The sequence below is a fragment of the Trachemys scripta genome, chromosome 7 (assembly GCF_013100865.1).
Source record: "Trachemys scripta elegans isolate TJP31775 chromosome 7, CAS_Tse_1.0, whole genome shotgun sequence".
Classification (NCBI taxonomy): domain Eukaryota; kingdom Metazoa; phylum Chordata; order Testudines; family Emydidae; genus Trachemys; species Trachemys scripta.
Genome location: NC_048304.1, coordinates 122,818,672 through 122,838,012, shown reverse-complemented (window position 1 = coordinate 122,838,012; position 19,341 = coordinate 122,818,672). Strand labels below are relative to the sequence as shown.

The 19,341-nt window shown below is 45.2% G+C and overlaps 1 protein-coding gene across 2 annotated transcripts in view; it reads left to right on the top strand.

Moving 5' to 3' along the window:
- WBP1L (WW domain binding protein 1 like) overlaps positions 1-19,130 on the top strand; it is a 79,117-nt gene extending 59,987 nt beyond the window's left edge. For both annotated transcript variants that reach the window (XM_034775401.1, XM_034775402.1), the window contains exons 3-4: positions 15,097-15,258; positions 16,917-19,130. In XM_034775401.1, the coding sequence (XP_034631292.1) occupies positions 15,097-15,258; positions 16,917-17,668 (914 nt within the window). In that variant the 3' untranslated portion in view covers positions 17,669-19,130. The remainder of the gene's footprint in view (positions 1-15,096; positions 15,259-16,916) is intronic.
- Positions 19,131-19,341: the final 211 nt, after the last annotated feature.

Sequence of the window (19,341 nt, the reverse complement as noted above, 5' to 3'; positions counted from 1 at the left end):
ACAACACTGGGTTGGTTTACAGTTGATTCACTTTGTTTAGAAGTAAAGTTAAGATTTTGTCTTGGATATTTTTAGTAAATGTCAGGGACAGATCCCGGGCAATAACCAGAAATTCACAGAACCCTGTGACTTGTCCCTGACTTTTACTAAAAATATCCCTGACAAAATGGGGAGGGACGGAGGGTCCAGCACCTGCAACGGCTGGGCAGCTCTGGGGTCCCCTTCTCCCATGCCCGCTGCAGCTGGGCAGCTCTGGGGGTTCTTGCCACCTGCTGTGGCAGGGAGCTTTTGGGGGCGTCACGGCAGCAGCTGTGTGGGGTCTCGGGTCCCCTTGCAGAGGCGGGGAGCTCCAGGTCCCCTTGCTGCCCAGGGGCTGGGAGGTGCGGGGGGAGGGGAGGGGAGCGCTGCTAGCAGCAGGTGAGAGCTGCCTCAGGGCTGAAGCAAAAAATGTCCCGGAGATCTCTGGAAGTCATGGATTCCGTGACATAATTGTAGCCTTATTTATAAGGTTTTCTTAAGCATCAGGACTAGAAATTTCATCTTTTTTTAAAAATAAGTTCAGATTCGGAGCACAATTCCTCTGGTGAGGAATGGATTCTGGGCAGAGTCCATGGATGTAGAGTAGGTATATGGGGCGCTGATTCATGTACACTGTTGTCCACACTCCTTGCTAGCTCAATTTTTTTACCTAAGGAACTGAGATTGCCCATATTTTGTCTTCTAATTGAGTCGGAGGACAGGATTGCTTTATGCTGCAAATACATCTGCTGACTCACAAGGCCTGGAGATGTCAGATCTAGAGTATGTTTACACTTAAACATGTGAGGGTGCCCCCTTCCCCCACCCCCTCCTTCCCCATGTACCCCATCTCCACAGAGCAGGGGAGGAGGGACAGAGCTCAGTAGCAGGAGAGCTGCTGTGGTCTGAGCCTTCAGGTAAGTGCCTTGAGAAGGTGTGCGCTGTCTCTTTATAGAATTCTCCAGCAGCCAGCACACACAGTCTCTCACGCTCCTGCCTGTCTTGTCTCTCTCTCTCTCATGCGACAGTGTCTCTCACACTCGCCTCCCAACACATACTTACGTTGTTGTTGTTACTTCTTTGTACTTCCTGCAATGCACATTAAGGCTATGTCTACGCTACCGCAGTAAGTCGACCTACGCTACGCAACTCCAGCTATGTGAATAAATGTTTTTTGGAATGGAAAGAAACTTAGTGCAGGCCGGACGTGCCTCCTGTAGTATGATCCTATCTTGTGGGTAGTGGGAGTAGTTCCCGTAAACAGGTTCTCTTTCCACTTTCAGGAGTTGGAGGGAGTCTTAGTTTAGAAATCAGGGGGTCTGAAAAGTTCTAGAAATAACTGGGAGTGAGAGGTATGTAGTGTTATGAACCAATTAAAGGAGATGATGGTATGTGTGTGGCGGCGGGGGCAGAATAGGAAGCAAAATCGTTGTATTATTTTGTTAAGGGGTGGAGTGGAGGAATAAAGAACATATGTCAAGCAGGTGGACAGGCTGTGTTTAAAATTAGATAGCAGCTTGGTCCAGATTCCCCACCCATCCCTTAGTAAAACAAAATTTGAATGCCTTGGTGCCAAAAAATATAGCTCTACAGTCTGAATTATCTGTTGCTAAGCCCCAGGAGAAGATGAAATGGAGAATGTTGCTTTGAATAGAGCCTTCCTTTCTTTTAGATGAGGATTTGAAATGCAGAGAACACCTACGTTGCAGAGGTGTTGAGTTGCCTTCATGTTTTTAAAGTGCTTTTGGAATCCCCAGTTGGGAGGCGCTAGCCAAGTGGTAAATAGTGAGAGGGCAGTAGCCACTGTAGAGAGGTTGCTAACGGTTTCCATTTTAATCCCCTTTTCATTTGCTTATAATTTGCTGGAAATTTCTGAGCTCAGCCTTTGTCCCAAGGTGTCATTTTTGAATGTTGAAGCTGAAATGTCATCTCTGAGCATGGAGAAAGGAGGAAGAGGATACACATGAAGTAGGTACTGTCATTTTACAGATGAGGAAATTGAGGCTCAGACGTTGTGACCTGTCCAAAGTATTTAAGGGGGAGGGATAGCTCAGTGGTTTGAGCATTGGCCAGCTAAACCCAGCGTTGTGAGTTCAGTCCTTGAGGGGGCCACTTAGGGATCTGGGGCAAAAATCAGGACTTGGTCCTGCTAGTGAAGGCAGGGGGTTGGACTCGATGATCTTTCAAGGTCCCTTCCAGTTCTAGGAGATGGGATATCTCCATTATTATATTATATAAATGAAATGTATAGCAGCTTTGGGAATCAAATTTAGGTCTCCTGACACCTATTCTTGGTCTTTTACCACAAGACCACCCTCAATAGCTATTGGTCATTGAGTCAATAAAGTCAGACACTATATTAGTCAGGGGACCAATCTTATTTAACATTTTCGTTAATGACCTTGGCACAAAATGTGGGAGTGTGCTAGTGATATTTGCAGAGGACACAAAGTTGGGAGGTATTGCCAGTACATAGGAGGACTGGAATATAACATAAGCAGATTTGGATAAAATTGAAAACTGGAGGAATAGAAATGGGATGAAATTTAATAGTGCAAAGTCTGAGGTCATCAATTTAGGGACTAAAAACAAGAATTTTTGTTGCAAGCTGAGGACTTAGCCATTGGAAACAACAGAGAGAAAATACCTGGGTGTATTGGTTGATCACAGGATGACTATGAGCTGCCAATGTCATGCGGCTGTGAAAAAAGCTAATTCAATCCTAGGTGCATTAGACAAGGTATTGCCAGTAGAGAGAGACAAGTATTAGCACCATTATACAAAGCACTGGTGAGACCTCATTTGGCATACTGCATGCAATTCTGGTCTCCTATGTTTAAGAAAGATGAATTCAAACTGGAACAGGTGCAGAGAAGGGCTATTAGGATGATGAGAGGAATGGAAAACCTACCTTATGCGAGGAGACTCATAGAGCTTGGCTTGTTTTTCCTAACTGAACAAAGTCTGAGGGGAAATATGATTACTCTCTATAAATGCATCAAAGGAATAAACACCAGGGGGAGGAATAGGAATTATTTAAGTTAAGAGCCAATGTTGGCGGAATAAGAAATAGATATAAACTGGCCATCAATAAGTTTCGGCTTGAAATTAGACAAATGTTTCTAACCATCAGAGGAGTAAAACTCTGGAACAACCTTCCAAGAGGAGTAGTAGGGGCAAAAAACCCTAACTTGTTTCAATACTGAGTTTGAGTTTATGGTGGTTGCCTACGGTGGCATATGGCCCATCTGTAACTATTACCAATATCTCCAGCTGCCAGAAATGGGACACTAGATGGGGAGAGCTCTGAGTTACTATAGAAAATTCTTTCCCAAGTGCTTGGCTTGTGAATCTCACCCACATGTTCAGGATCTAACGCATTTGGGATCCGGAAGGAATTTTCCCCCAGGTGAGATTGGCAGAGACCCTGGGGTGTTTTTGCCTTCTTGGGCAGAATGGGGCTGCTGGTGTTTGAACTGGAGGAAATGGTGGAATCTCTGTAATTTGTAATCTGTAAATCAAGAGGTGAGGACTTCAGTAACTCAGCCAGAGGTTATGGGCCTATTACAGGAATGTGTGGGTCAGGTTCTGGGGCCTGCAACGTGCAGTATGTCAGACAAGCTGATCACGATGAGCCCTTCTGGACTTGAAGTCTGAGGGTAGGTATACACTATGGGATTAAGTCGACCTAAATTACGCAATTCCAGCTACGTTATTCACGTAGCTTAGGTCGACTTATTGCAGTGTCTACACTGCACTGGGTCGACGGGAGAAACTCTCCCGTTGACTTCCCTTATGCTTCTCATTCCTCTGGAGTACCAGAGTTGACGGGAGAGCGACCTGCGGTCGTTTTAGCGGGTCTAGTGAAGACGCTAAATCGACCCCGGTGGATCGATCGCCGCCGCATCAATCCACGGTAAGTGTAGATATGCCCTAAGTCTGATGCCTGACAAGGCAAATAGTCCCTAAAGGGTGTAAAAAAAACCGAACCAAACCAACAACTTAGGCTTGTAGGAAAATACTGTACATTGGAAGACTAGCCTAATTGTATCAAGAATGAATCATAACACATGTGCGCAATTAGCCGAGTCAAGTTGCATGTGCAATCTTAATTTTGGCATTTCATGGTTTTTGAGTGTTTAACTGAGTAGCCACTGTGTTTTACTGGCAGTTTTATTCTATGGAACTTGTATACAGATAGGTGCTCAGTGAGCAAGAATTCTTGGCAGTTAGAATTATTTCTAGATCTACGTTTCCTCTGCTGCTTTTACCCCTGAGCAGTGATACTGATCACCTCAATTCTGAAAGCAAAAAAATCTTTAATATGCAGCCACTGCGAGAAGGATTATAAATGAAAAACGTTCTCCGTTTGCAGACAGCACCAGTTATATTATTGCTGTTCTGAACCATGTTCTCACTTAGCCCTCTGCATGCGTTCCCGGGAACCTTGAGAGAGTGAGAGAGAGTTGTTGTTTTTATTCCCCTCCCCCCCCCAAAAAAAATCCTCAGTCCGGAAATTTGTGCTGAGACCCTGTTAGTTTCTAAAACCTTCTCGATGCTGCAACACGTGCATATTCCAGGGAGGATTTGTAACTGAGATTCATGTCCAAGAGTTTGTTAGTCTCCCATTCCCTTTGATTTGTCCTCTTTTGTTTTCACCCCCATCTGTCCTTCGGCATACCTGTGTCCGTTTTCCTTATAGAGGGTTGTGCTACACCTTACTTTTCTTTCAGCTCCTTACCTAGCTTGGCTCTCCCCCTCTGTACCTTCGATAGCTTTGCTGCTCCAGTATCAGCTAGTGTTTCAATCCATTGCTGCCATTTAGAAGCCTAGACTAAAACAGAGAAGGAGAAATTAAATAAAAAACAACTTGTCACTGTTAACGTTTCTGAAATTTTGTCACTTACTGTCTCACCGTTTATAGCCAGTTTCAGAAGATAAAGGTTTGGCAAAATCATCTTAAGCTGTTCAATGTAGGTTGGTAAGAGTCACAGATAGAAGGGTAATGGAGGAGATATACAGTACAGAGATTTTGGCCCTCTTTACTGATGTATTATATAGGAGCAGCAACAGTCTTGCCAAGTCTCAACTACCTTACCTCTTAAACATCAAGGAAAGGCAGGATAGTTCCTTAGGAACCCTTCCTAGGGTATGTCTACACTGCAGCTAGACACCCGGGGCTGGCCCAGGCCAGCCGACTCGGACTGAGGGGCTCAAGTGAAGGGGATGTTTAATTGCGGTGTAGATGGGGTCAGGCTGCAGCCTGAGCTCTGGGATCCTCCCACCTTGCAGGGTCCTAGAGCCCAGACGCCAGCCTAAACCTGAACGTCTGTACCGCAATTAAACTTCCCCTTAGCCCGAGTCTGGCTAGCCTGAGTCAGCGGACACGGGCCAGCCACGGGTGTCTAATTGCAGTGTGGACATATCCTCAATGGTCATTTTACTTCCAACCTTCTTCTGCACCTCTCGCCACTTTGGTTTGCCTGTGTAAAATATTATCTTGGAGTTGGTTCTCCAGTGGCCTGGACATGTTCTGAAACTTGATGTGCACCTTGGATTCATTTGAGGCCGTTGTTCAACTTGCCATTTGTATTCTAGTAACCGAGACTGGGGATCAGTTGTCCTAGGCTGGTCCTCACTAGGCCTGTAGCACTGTTGTTTCATCTGGAGCATAAAGAAGTTATTTATCTCTAAATAATCTTTCCCCAGGACAGAGACTTAAATAGCATTTGCTGATTTGCTGCCTCATATTGTTGAAAGATGATGAAGCTACGAGCAGGGATGTTCAATACTGTTTGTTATGTGTCTCTTCAGGTTTTATACCGTAGTTGCACCGTGTGTATATTCACCACCATCCAGGAGGCTAAGAATTAGCTGCAGTTAACGTCCATCACATGTTCAAGTCAGCAGCTCTGAGGGCAAATAAACAGGGGCTGGAGTTTTGACCATTCCACTGTACAAATATTTGTTACACTTGGCAGCTTCTACCGTTGTATGATCACTCACTTTGTCAGTAGCCTCATAATCCCTTCTTAAGGGACGGTACTGATTTAGAGCAGCCTCCTCTCTGAAAAGGCAGGATATTGACATGGCCTTTGAGGTCAGAGATGTCTTTTCCTGGCGCGATCTGCAAAACTCCACTACACCAAGATTGCGACATTGATTAAAGTGGTCTCCCATTCTTGGGTGACAAAAATATTGACCCTTCAACTAGCTTTTATTCAAGCATCTTTGAGGAAGATGCTGCTACTTGGAAGTATGCCTTTCAGTCAGTGAAACTGCCCCACATCCCCTCCTGTTGGACCAGATATTGTGAATCCAAGATCATTACCCAACGTGCTTGTCAGACAGAGAAGCCCTCTGTGGTATATTTTGGCTTGGCCTTAGTGAGTTTCCTGCCAACAGAACAGTGGCATTTACCTAAGTTTACTGTGATCTCTAGGGCAGATTATTCTGTTCTACCCTTGCAACACGAACATGAAAGAAAACATGTTTTCCATTTTGCACTGGATAAAAGGAGCTTCCCTCAGTGAAATCTTTGCTTGGAATGTTGCCCTTGGTGAACATGGTATTTGTGCATCCTGTTGTGAGACAGAAAATGACGACCTCCCCCCTCTTGGTGAAATGTTGTTATAGGTATCGCCAAATACACCGATGTGTAGTAGAAAGTGTTTGATTGTATTGGGAACAGAACCTCCACCCACAAAAATCCTAGTATAGCATCTGTTTTGGCTGCGATCAGTATTCATACTGTTGTTACCTGGACAGTGTGTTTGATGCCGTGTATGGAGCTGATGAATATCTTTTAATAAAAGCTTTTGACACTTTGTGGCACAGAGCTCTTGTGGAAAACCTTAACTCCCTGGCTGTTACTGATGCAATAAACACTTTTGAGTGCATCACTATTGCCATATTCTCCACAGATTGCTGTTGATACCAGTCTGTCTCAGAGGTAGACCTTTTTTGAGACGAGGACAGTCTCTGTTTTTGACTAAACTGATTTAGTGAACTGAGAAATATTCTGAAACTTCCGTGAATTTGATGATTGTCCTGTATATCTTTTTAACCAAGAACATGAGACGCTCTGTCATTTCTGTCTATTTGAGAGATCTTGACGCCATTGACCAATAGGCCAAGAAGTGATTGGTCATTCTTCCAAAGAAGGCACTTTCCATCTCAGGGTAGCTTGATCCCTGCCTGTTCTTTTATCACCTTCCCTGGAAGGATAATTTTGCTCAGCCCAAAATGAAGCCAGCAGGTATCTTCCACGTCGGAGGGAGAAAGTTGTTGAAACACATCAGGGGAAGATTTTCAAAGGCACAGAGGGCAGGTAGGTGCCTGACTCATATTGACTTTCATTGGGAGTTGGGTGCCAGACTTCTGTTTTGCCTTTTGAATATCTCCCCCATTGTTTGTATGAGGTAGACTTGCTCTCTGCTTTCTCGGTCTTTGAAACAACACTTGAAAGGCTTTTATTTAGTCCCTCCAGAAGTATATTTTATCCTGTGCGTAATGGAAAACACGTTTTCTTTTGTGTTCATGTTCCAAGGGTAGGAAACAAAAAGCAGGCCATGCTTAGGGGATTGGTGGTGGTTCTAAAAGCTCTGCTCTAGGAATTATTCTGGGGAAGTTCTATGACCTGTGCTATACAGGAGGTCAGACTAGATGGTCATAATGGTTCCTCTGGCCTTGGAATCGATGAATGTTTCTCCAAATTAGGAGTGCAGCCTCTGCCATTGTGCTCAGCCATGCTTTGCCAGCTCAGGATCACCGTCAGTCAACCAATAGCTCATTCTCTCGCCATTTTTCATCTCTGTGGGTTTTCTGTTAATTGCTACGTGGCCAGTCTTGAGGGGGTGACTTTGGAAATCCCCTACTCTCCCCCACCTCCAGAAAGAACAACCTATTCTCTGCATGATCCTGCAGGTGTTTCTGTTCACATTTGCACCATCACTCATTCCAGGTCAGTCAACACTCGGTGCACTCATGTACCGTTCACTCCCTAATGTGCTTTTCCCCCCCTCGTAAGCACAGTACAGTATTTTCAATGTATCTTACGAGACATCTTTGCGCTTAGCCTTCTAGTCATACTTTCACTTCAAATAAATCATTGCACTAAATATTTGCTAGGTTTTAAGATTTTTATGGCCTGCAACTTTTAACATCTTGCACTGTGATCCTCTGATCGAACAAGCTATTCTGGCCTGGGCTGAGTCAGTAATTGGGGCATGGTGGGGAGGCCACCTATGAATACCTACAAGATGCAAGAAGTGGTGTTGGTCAGTGAACCAGTCCTTCCACATGGTGTTTGCTGGCTCTGGTTCCAGAAGTTCATATGAGGAATACAGCAGAAGTCTTGATTGCTTCTGTTCAAGAACAATCCCATGACCCTTTCCATAAGAATAGGGTGTGTTGTTCCTGGTGTGTTGGTCAGACAACAACCCAGTTAATTATGTTCTGCCTTCCTCAAAGTCCAGCTGCAGTTTCAGTGGAATCCAGCATTAATTTACTATCCTGAACTGTTGTGTGATATTGCTGTGCATTGTACAGTTGCCACACTTCACCCCAGAGGTAACTGTGCTTTACTTGAGTTCCTCCAGCTTATCTATCAGTTTGTCTTGGAAAGCACTTTGGATTCCTTTGCAATAGGATTCATATAGAAATATTTGACTTGTATCTGGAGGACTAAGACGTGGGAGGGAGCAGCTATCCCAATAGAAGAATTCTGCTGCCTCAGCTGCAATTGCTTACCAGTGGCATCTCTCCAGCACATCTTAGCTGAACATGCACAGCTTACCAGTCCGTGAATAATTCCTGGGGAAATTCACTGATAAAATGTACTGCAGTAATCTGCGTTTGTTTATTTTAACAACCCTGTAACAGTTGGGAAAGGGTGGGGGTAATTCAGAGCTGTGTTTTGAATATGGATGTGGATGACTTTCTCCAAATCTTTCTCCTCTTTTCTTTTTCTTTTCTTCTCGAGATTAAATTCAGAAAGGTGATTAAATGAAATCTAGGCCGACCATGGTGCTGGCTCCATAATGATGCTATGTGAAAGACCTGATTTCAGTGACTGGTTTCTCACTTTCTAGTCTAGCTAGGGCTTCAGTGAGTGGATAACATCTCTGTCCATTCTTCTTCAACCGGAAAGGTGCTGATTGCAAATCAGTCCCTCCAGGCAGTGTTGGAGATTGGAGTGGGGCAATCTCTGGATAAAGGCCTCTTTGGAGTGGGAGTGACTGGGGGAGAGAAATACCAAAATTCTGACATCAGGATGGAACATTGAGTGCCACAGGCATTCCTTGTCACTCTTGTTACTCAAAAGTTCACATTCTTTTCTGAGTGGTAGTCTGTATCAGCAAAAACAACAGGGAGATTGTGTGGCACCTTAGAGACTAACAAATTTGGGAGTGGATGGGTCACTACAAAGAGTCATTTTTCCTCTACTGATACTCACACCTTCTTGTCAATTGTTGGAAATGGGCAATGTCCACCTTAATTGCATTGGCCTCGTTAGCACTGAGCCCCCCCACTCGGTAAGGCAACTCCCATCTTTTTACATTCTGTAATATATATGCTGCTTACTGTATTTTTCACTCCATGCATCTGGTGAAGTGGGTTTTAGCCCACGAAAACTTATGCCCCAATACAGCTGTTAGTCTCTAAGATGCCACAAGGACTCATTGTTTTTACATTCTTTTCTGTCACCCTTACAGTAAGCCCGGCAGAGTGGACTAGCTAGAAAAACTGCATGGGAGCTTTAAATACGACTTACCTACAGATATCAGGAGATGCAGAGTACTCATAAAACATTAACACTTTTGGGCACAAGATAGATTTCCGTTCCTCTAGGAGAATTAATTGTATAATGAAAGAGAGATCCAATACTTCAATCTGCTTGGCCAAGATAGGAATTTGGGCTGATTTGTGTATCTCACGATGTCAAGAGAAGGTGCCATTCTAAGAACGTGGAGGCACAGTATATTGTATTTGTTTGTTTGAACTGAGAACAGTGAAATTATTCCATGTTAGTGCTGTGGTGCACTACTTTCTGTCCTGAGTTTGAAATGAATGATTGCTCGTTCCTGAGATTCCTAGGTTTTTCTTCCTCCCTCTCCCCACCTTCTAAAAATAAACACACTTCTTTTCTCAGGAGGGGACCTCCTGAATTTCATATTTTTTTCAGTTATTAATACAACTTTATACTTGGCAAAAAATAGTTTTGTTAGTGTATAATTACAGCATTGGAAGTGGGCGTTAATGTCAATATATATTGTGTGAGAAAGAGAGAGTGTAATAGAAAATTGCAAAGGTCCCATTAATAGGAAAATCTTTTTGCAACATTAACTATGGAGATGCTCTCAGCACCTGTGTGTGTGTGTGTGTGTGTATATATATATATATATATATATATATATATATATATATATATACACACACATATATTTATTTGTAAAGGGGCGCTGCTAAGTAAGTTAGGCCAAAAATTAGGTTTAAAAAGAATGAACCAAACACCCCTAAATATTGTGGCTAGGAAGGCGGAATCCTATGTAAAACAAATATTTCTAAAAATATTGTCCTGGTGTAGAGTGGTTGGGGTTGGTTTGCTTTTTGGAGAGAGTTGGATAAAAGAATTTTGTTTTAAAATTCCCTTGTGAAAAAGCATTGTGTTAATGTACAAAAACCAAAGAGTTTGAACGGTTGACTTTATGTTGTCCAGAATGAGAGAATGAAAGCAGCAGTGACCACAACCAGTGGAAAACACTGGTGTGTTGTTTTTTTTTTTTAAGTTTCCTTTTGGATTATCAAAGGTGCTGCACTCCAAAAGGTTTGGCGAAGCTCAGGGCTGGGGTAGGGGGTTGGGATGCAGAGGGGTCAGGGCTCTGGGCTGGGGCAGAGGGTTGGGGTGTGGGGGGTGAGGGCTGCGGGGTGTGACTGGGAATGAGGGGTTTGGGGTGCAGGAGGGGCTCTGGGTTTGAGAGGGGGCTCAGGGCTGGGGCAGGAGGTTGGGTTGTGGGAGGGGGTCAGGGCTCTGGGCTGCGGGCGCAGGCTCTGATGTGGGGCCTGGGATGAGGGGTTTGGGGTGCAGGAAGGGATTCCAGGTTTGGGGGGGCTCAGGACAGGGGTTTGGGGCACGGGGTTGAGGCACAGACTTACCTCCGGCAGCTCCCGGTCAGCATCTCAGCCGGGGTGCACCGCGGACCACGCTGCGCCCCGGAAGTGGCCAGCAGCAGGTCTGGTTCCACGTGACTCTCGCCCGCAGGCACCCCCAGCCCTCCCCCAAGCCAGCCAATGGGAGTGCGGAGCCAGTGCTCGGGACGGGGCAGCGTGCGGAGCCCCGTGGCCCCCCCTCCCCGCCTAGAAGCCAGACCCGCTGCTGGCTGCTTCCGGGGCACAGCGCAGTGTCGGAAAAGGTAGGCACTAGCCTACCTTAGCTGGGCAGCACCACCAATGAGACTTTTAACGTCCTGGTCGGTGGTGCTAACCAAAGCAAGGTGACCCAGCTCCTTACATGCTGCGACCCACGTTTTGAAAAACACGGCCCTAGAGCTGACCCCAGCTGAGACCCCGGGAGGTCCTCTGCGGGCCTGGCACTGCTGTGGCTCCCCTGTTCCAACCCCATGCCATGCAGGAGGCACAAGCCCTAGTCCCCCCCACCCGTCTCCTCTCACCAGAGCCTCCCATATCCCATCTCTTAGGCAGCCACAGAAGGTAAAGTCCTCAAGGTCGTCGTCCATGTCCACCCCTTTCATGTGTGTGCCAGGTCACACCAAAGTTTACATATTCAATAATTTACTAATGAGAAGTGTTAGTCTCTAGTCAGATCAATATCAGACTTGTTCTCTGTCCTTAAATGTTAGACTTGCTTTGCAATCTGTCAGGGTCTCATAGATTCATAGACTTTAAGGTCAGAAGGGACCATTATGATCATCTAATATGATCTCCTGCACAACGCAGGCCACAGAATCTCACCCACCCACTCCTGTAACAAACCCCCAACCTATGTCGAAGTTATTGAAGTCCTCAAATCATGGTTTAAAGACCTCAAGGTGCAGAGAATCCTCCAGCAAGTGACCCGTGCCCCACACTGCAGAGGAAGGCAAAAAACCTCCAGGGCCTCTGCCAATCTGCCCTGGAGGAAAATTCCTTCCCGATCCCAAATATGGTGATCAGCTAAACCCTGAGCATGTGGGCAAGACTCACCAGCCAGCACCCAGGAAAGAATTCTCTGTAACTCAGATCCCACTCCATCTAACATCCCATCACAGACCATTGTGCATATTTACCGCTAATAATCAAAGATCAATTAATTGCCAAAATTAGGCTATCCCATCATACCATCCCCTCCATAAACTTATCAAGCTTAGCCTTGAAGCCAGATATGTCTTTTGCCTCCACTGCTCCCCTTGGAAGGTTGTTCCAGAACTTCACTCCTCTAATGGTTAGAAACCTTCGTCTAATTTCAAGTCTAAACTTCCTACTGTCCAGTTTATATCCATTTGTTCTTGCGTCCACGTTGGTACTAAGCTTAAATAATTCCTCTCCCTCCCTAGTATTTATCCCTCTGATATATTTATAAAGAGCAATCATATCTCCCCTCAGCCTTCTTTTGGTTAAGCTAAACAAGCCAAGCTCTTTGAGTCTCCTTTCATAAGACAGGTTTTCCATTCCTCGGATCATCCTAGTAGCCCTTCTCTGTACCTGTTCCAGTTTGAATTCATCCTTCTTAAACATGGGAGACCAGAACTGCACACAATATTCCAGATGAGGTCTCACCAGTGCCTTGTATAACGGTACTAACACCTCCTTATCTTTACTGGAAATACCTCGCCTGATGCATCCCAAGACCACATTAGCTTTTTTAATGGTCATATCACATTGGCGGCTCATAGTCATCCTGTGATCAACCAATACTCCGAGGTCCTTCTCCTCCTCTGTTACTTCCAACTGATGTGTCCCCAATTTATAACCAGTATTCTTGTTGTTAATCCCTAAATGCATGACCTTGCACTTTTCACTATTAAATTTCATCCTATTACTATTACCCCAGTTTACAAAGTCATCCAGATCTTCCTGTATGATATCCCGGTCCTTCTCTGTATTAGCAATACCTCCCAGCTTTGTGTCATCTGAAAACTTAATTAGCACATTCCCACTTTTTGTGCCAAGGTCCATAATAAAAAGATTAAATAAGATTGGTCCCAAAACCGATCCCTGAGGAACTCCACTAGCAGCTTCCTTCCAGCCTGACCGTTCACCTTTCAGCATGACCTGTTGTAGTCTCCCCTTTAACCAGTTCCTTATCCACCTTTCAATTTTCATATTGATCCCCATCTTTTCCAATTTAGCTAATAATTCCCCATGTGGAACCGTATCAGATGCCTTACTGAAATCGCGGTAAATTAGATCCACTGCATTTCCTTTGTCTAAAAAATCTGTTACCTTCTCAAAGAAGTAGATCAGGTTGGTTTGGCACGATCTACCTTTTGTAAAACCATGTTGTATTTTGTCCCAATTACCATTAACCTCAATGTCCTTAACTACTTTCTCCTTCAAAAATTTTTCCAAGACCTTGCATACTACAGATGTCAAACTAACAGGCCTATAGTTACTTGGATCACCGTTTTTTCCTTTCTTAAAAATAGGAACTATGTTTGCAATTCTCCAGTTGTACGGTACAACCCCTGAGTTTACCGATTCCTTAAAAATTTTTGCTAATGGGTTTGCAATTTCATGTGCCAGTTCCTTTAATATTCTTGGATGAAGATAATCTGGACCCCCCGATTTAGTCCCATTAAGCTGTTCGAGTTTGGCTTCTACCTCGGATGTGGTAATATCTACCTTCATATCCTCATTCCTATTTGTCATCCTCCCATTATCCCTAAGCTCCTCATTAGCCTCATTAAAGACTGAGGCAAAGTATTTGTTTAGATATTGGGCCATGCCTAGATGATCCTTAACCTCCACTCCATCCTCAGTGTTTAGCGGTCCCACTTCTTCTTTCTTTGTTTTCTTCTTATTTATATGGCTATAGAACCTTTTACTGTTGGTTTTAATTCGCTTTGCAAGGTCCAACTCTACATGGCTTTTGGCCTTTCTCACTTTATCCCTACATGTTCTGACCTCAATAAGGTAGCTTTCCTTGCTGATCCCTCCCATCTTCCACTCCTTGTAGGCTTTCTGCTTTTTCTTAATCACCTCTCTGAGATGCTTGCTCATCCAGCTTGGTCTACAACTTCTGCTTATGATTTTTTTCCCCTTTCTTGGGATGCAGGCTTCTGATAGTTTCTGCAACTTTGACTTGAAGTAATTCCAGGCCTCCTCCACCTTTAGATCCACAAGTTCTTCATATACTGCCATACGCGCCGACTCCATGAGCACTCCCGGAAAAAAAACAGCAACAGCTGTTTGGAGGCGCCCCTGATTTGCTGATTGACGGCTAGGAGAGGGGCTTGGGTAGGGAAGAGAGCAGCAAGCAGGCTGGGAACTGGGGAGGGGGCAGAGCAGGGGAAGGAAGAGGCGGAACAAGGGTGGGGCCTCAGGAGGGAGTGGAGTGGGGGCCAGAGCGGGGTTGGGGAAAAGAAAAACTCAGTGCCGATGTATACTGCTGCTTGGGTGAGACCTGTCCTTTGAAGATGAAGTATCCTTCCACTCTAGAGTCATCTGTTTTGCCATCATCAGTTCTATATGGAACCATATTTTTTGGCTAGAACAAACATTTATGATGGGTGAGATGTTTGACAGGAAGCACGGTGCCTGGACAACTTGGAGCTGTGTCCCCAGCATGCTCGTGATCTCTCCCAGAACTCTGCTCTTTCGAGTGCTGAAGCACACATAAAATTGCCCAGTTTGTGGTTAGGGTCAGTATATTGCCGTGGAGCCTGTATATTTTTGAACACAAGTGTAACGTATGAACATCTGCAGACATTGCAGCTTTAGGTTTGCACCTCGTTGCTTTAAATATTATCCCATAATCTTTTCCACTGCGTCTTGTGTGTATTTCGCATTCCCCCCCCGCCCCCAAGGAAATGACTTGCACTGTAAATAACCGGTTCTTCCCTCCCTGTTTGTTCCCAGGGTTCTGGCTGGTGTGGACTATCATCATCATACTAAGCTGCTGTTGCGTTTGCCATCATCGGCGTGCCAAACACCGCCTCCAGGCACAGCAGCGGCAGCACGAGATTAACCTGATTGCTTACCGAGAAGCCCATAACTACTCAGCCCTGCCATTTTATTTCCGTATGTACTTCCTACAGATCTTCCTAGATGCAAGAGGGAGCAGGCTGGCTTTTGAAAGAGTAAAGACCAAAGAATTCGCCATGTCGGGTGGAGGTGGGGAGAAGCTGCTGGGGCAGAGGGAGGTTGGGGGCTGCTGCTGCCTGACCTGTGGCTTGTGGAGAGGAGGTGGTACATTCTAGCTGCCTGGAACATGTGCCCTGCTGACTCTGGAAGCAGAACTGTGCCAGCAACAGGGCATTTTTCTGCTCCTGGGTTACCTGTACCTTTTCCTGGAGCTGTGGAGAGGTTTTAAAAGCCCATATTCAGGAAAGCTTGGAGCGATCTATCTTTGATACGCCTGCTATGTAACCTGTTTTTGCAGCTGGTTTGACTGAGGTAAAGAAAGTGGCTTGACAGAGGTTGGTCACCCAGGGGCCAGGTGGGAATGGTGACTCAGCTGGGACCCTCCTGGTTCCCAATCCTATACTCTGCCTACTAGACCATGCTAGATTTCCAGTGAGTTAACAGATCCACTGGTACTGCCTCTGGGGGAGCTATATTGGCAGAAAGAGGAGAGAGTGCAGTTGCCCTGGTGTATTATGATATAAGGACATTTCACTTGAAGTTATACTTTTTAAAGAGTGTTTTGATCAGTTGCTTAATTCAGTCCACTTTAGCCTGTTTTGCCTGCTTAGGAAAATATTTAATTGATTTGTAGGTGCATTATAAGCACAAATATAATGTTCCCCTCGTCACTCGCGGTGATAGGGTTTCGCTCTGGCCACACCACAAATACTGAATCCAATGTTAAAACAAAATGTGGACAAATCTCTTAATTTTCTTGTAATTGCTGCCTCCTTCAGGAGTGAAATCTTTGATTTTTTTTTTTTGGAAATGTAAACACCAGTGATTATAGAACCCCAGCCTAGAAATTTCTGAAGTCACCTAATCAATTTCCTGCAACCAATACAGGATTATTCTCTGGTGTAATTTATAGTGCTGTGTCCAGGGTGGTCTAGTAGCTAAGCATGGGAAAGGGAGTCAGGAGATCTGGATTTTATTCCCAGCTCTGTACAGACTCCCTCTGACCTTGATCTAGTCACGTTGTCTCTCTGTGCCTCAGTTTCACCTTCTCTAAAATGTGATAATTACAGCCTCACGTAGGGGATGATGCTAACTCATTATTGCTTGATTTAGAATCCAGGGGTTCTCAAACTTCGTTGCACCACGACCCCCTTCTGACAACAAAAATTACTACACGATCCCAGGAAGGGGGACCAAAGCCTGAGCTCGCCTGATCCCCACCGTCCTGGGGGACAAGAGGGGGGCAAAACCCAAGTCACACTGCCCCAGGCTGAGGGGCCAAAGCCGAAGCCCAAGGGCTTCACTCCCAGGCAGCAGGGCCCCTCCACCCTGAGCCCCGCCACCCAGGGCTAAAACCCTCGGGATTTGGCCCTGGGAGGTGGGGCTTTGGCCCCGGGCCCCAGCCAGCCCTGGTGACCCTATTAAAATGGGGTTGCGACCCACTTTGAGGTCCTGACCCACAGTTTGAGAACTGCTGGTTTAGAAGCTGCTAGAGATGGGCAAAGTATCATAAATTACGTGAATGACAGTGATCTATTTTAAATAACAAATGTCATGAAATTGCACATGAAATAACTTCTACCTCCCCATTTTAGGATTTTTGCCAAATTATTTACTACCTCCCTATGAGGAAGTGGTGAACCGACCTCCAACCCCTCCCCCACCATATAGTGCCTTACATCAGCAGTGTGTCCCGGCGGGCAGCAGTAGCACAATCCCGGATACTCCAAGAAGCCTCCAGCCAGCACAGACAAGCTCTCCTCCACCACCAGGTGGTAATAACAGCAGCACTGACAGCACTGGGTCCCTCAGTGTCCGGGACCCTGAATCCTCCATGACACTGGTTGAACGAACTGTCACCAAGATGCAGGCTACGGAACCAGGCCACTCCAGCACCGGAGCTGAGTTGGAGGAGATGGCCGATCCTGTGTCCTTCCCGGATAAGGATTCCGAGTGCAAGGAGGAACTGCTTAAAGATTACAGCTGTGAAAGCTTAGACCAGAACAGCGCTATTCCCGATGCCAAGGACAAGACTCCTGGCAGGCACCGCCGTTTCACTGGCGACTCAGGCATCGAAGTCTGCGTCTGCAACCGGGGCCACCATGACGACGACCTTAAGGAGCTTGATGGGCTCATCGACGATACTTCAGATGGGTCCCTGGACTTCTGTGACAGCTGCAGTGGCCGCCTCCATGGGGATGAGGAAGAAGGGCTTTTCAGTGCCTCCGAAGAGCAGCACCGTGAACATAACCACCACCATCTGCCTCGGCAGCCGGTGTGTGTCCTCCTGAACACCATAAACGAACAGGACTCTCCAAACTCTCATACTAATCACTCTCCCAGCTAAAGTGGCTGAGTTGTAAGGGAGAGTCTGTAAAAGGATTAAGAACAACTTTTAAAAAGGTCACACAACCTTTTTTCTCACCCCAGATGTAATTTTGGGAAGATCCCCAAAAGCACTGCTTGGGAGGGCGGGCAACTGCTCTTGTTTTTTTAAAATCACATCCCTCCTTGTACACATAGTAGGGACTTTGGTTTCAAAAGGAGACCTTTGTAAAATGGAACTTTCCTAATGATGATTTTGGTGATGGATTATTATTGTTTGGTTTTAGTTTTCCAAAACCTGCTTTATCTTGCAAGTCATGAAGCTCAGCAAGTCTAACCCTGTGAGGATCAGAAATGCAGTATGGCTCCACCCTCCAGGTGTCTTCCCAGAAGCGCACAGCTTCTGATAGCACTGGCAGTCAGCAGCCCGAGAGTTCTGGTTTGATTAGTGCTCTTGAGGGGAGTAGAGCTAATCCACATTTCCCCGAATCGAGAAATCACTACATCAGAACAGCGCTGTAATCTCTGGTGCTTCAGCAACAGATAGGGGGGTAGGAGATTCCCCACTTGAAGCTGGTAACTGAAGGACCAGTTTCTTCCAGATGGAATATTAGTCTATAGCATGCAAGTTGCAAAAAGGGTGGCAGATTTTGCCTTTACATACTTTTTTTTTTTCCAGGCAAATATATTCCTTTAATCAATGCCTCTCAGAGCACAGCTATGAGTTAGAACCAGGCAGCTGGGCTGCCTTTCCAAGTACTGTGGTGTCTCTAAATGACATTCAACTTGTGTGCTGCAAAAGGTTTGGCCTTTTTTCATTTTATTTTTGTCCCTTTAGGGCAGCACTTTAGTTAAGATGACAAAATGAAAACCAGGGCTGTCTTTGACCAGTGTGCCTTCAAGTTTCAGTGATGCGTGTTGAACAAATGGAGACAAAAGCTCCGTCCGTTGCAAAAGGATTACTTACAGCGGAGATCTGTGCAGTATTCTTTTTTAAATCCAAAAGTTCGGTGCGATTCTAATGCTGACCACTTACAAGAAATGAATGTCTAGGGTTTTTTCTTTTTTTTTTTCGTAAGGTGGCAAATGGCTACTGTATAATGTCTGAGCGTGTATGTGTGTGACTGCAATACATGCATGCATGTCCTACTGGTCATATGAAACCTGCTGTAAGACTGCAAGAAAATTTACTGTAGCTTTGCTTTAATAAACAGTAGAGTTTTTGTTAGTATAACCCGAAGGAAAAAAAAACAAACCGCTGAAACTAACATTCCCTGGAGCATTCCTGTGGAAGAGGGCAGGAGTCAAGTTATATATGAAGTGTGCTTGGGTTTCCCTCTGGCTTTCCTTTACTTATGGTCGTCTTGAACATTACTGTTACGGAGGGAAATTGAAACCTTGACGCAGGCATTCAGATTTGATTGATCGAAACCAAAATCAGTTTTCAGTAACGTGGAAACCAAATATAATGCCTTTTCTGATCACTCGCATGTGTGTCATTTTGTGAACGGAGAAGAAAAATCTGTGTTTACATTTTACTTGAGATACACAATGTTCTGCTTGTAACACGTGGATTTGTCTCATTTAAATACTTTTCCTCTCTACAGAAGATAGCGCATTTTAGTATGTGCTTGTTCGTCTGTAATGGGCAACTTTTTTTTAAAGGGCAGCTATTTCTCTCCCCTCCCCCACAAA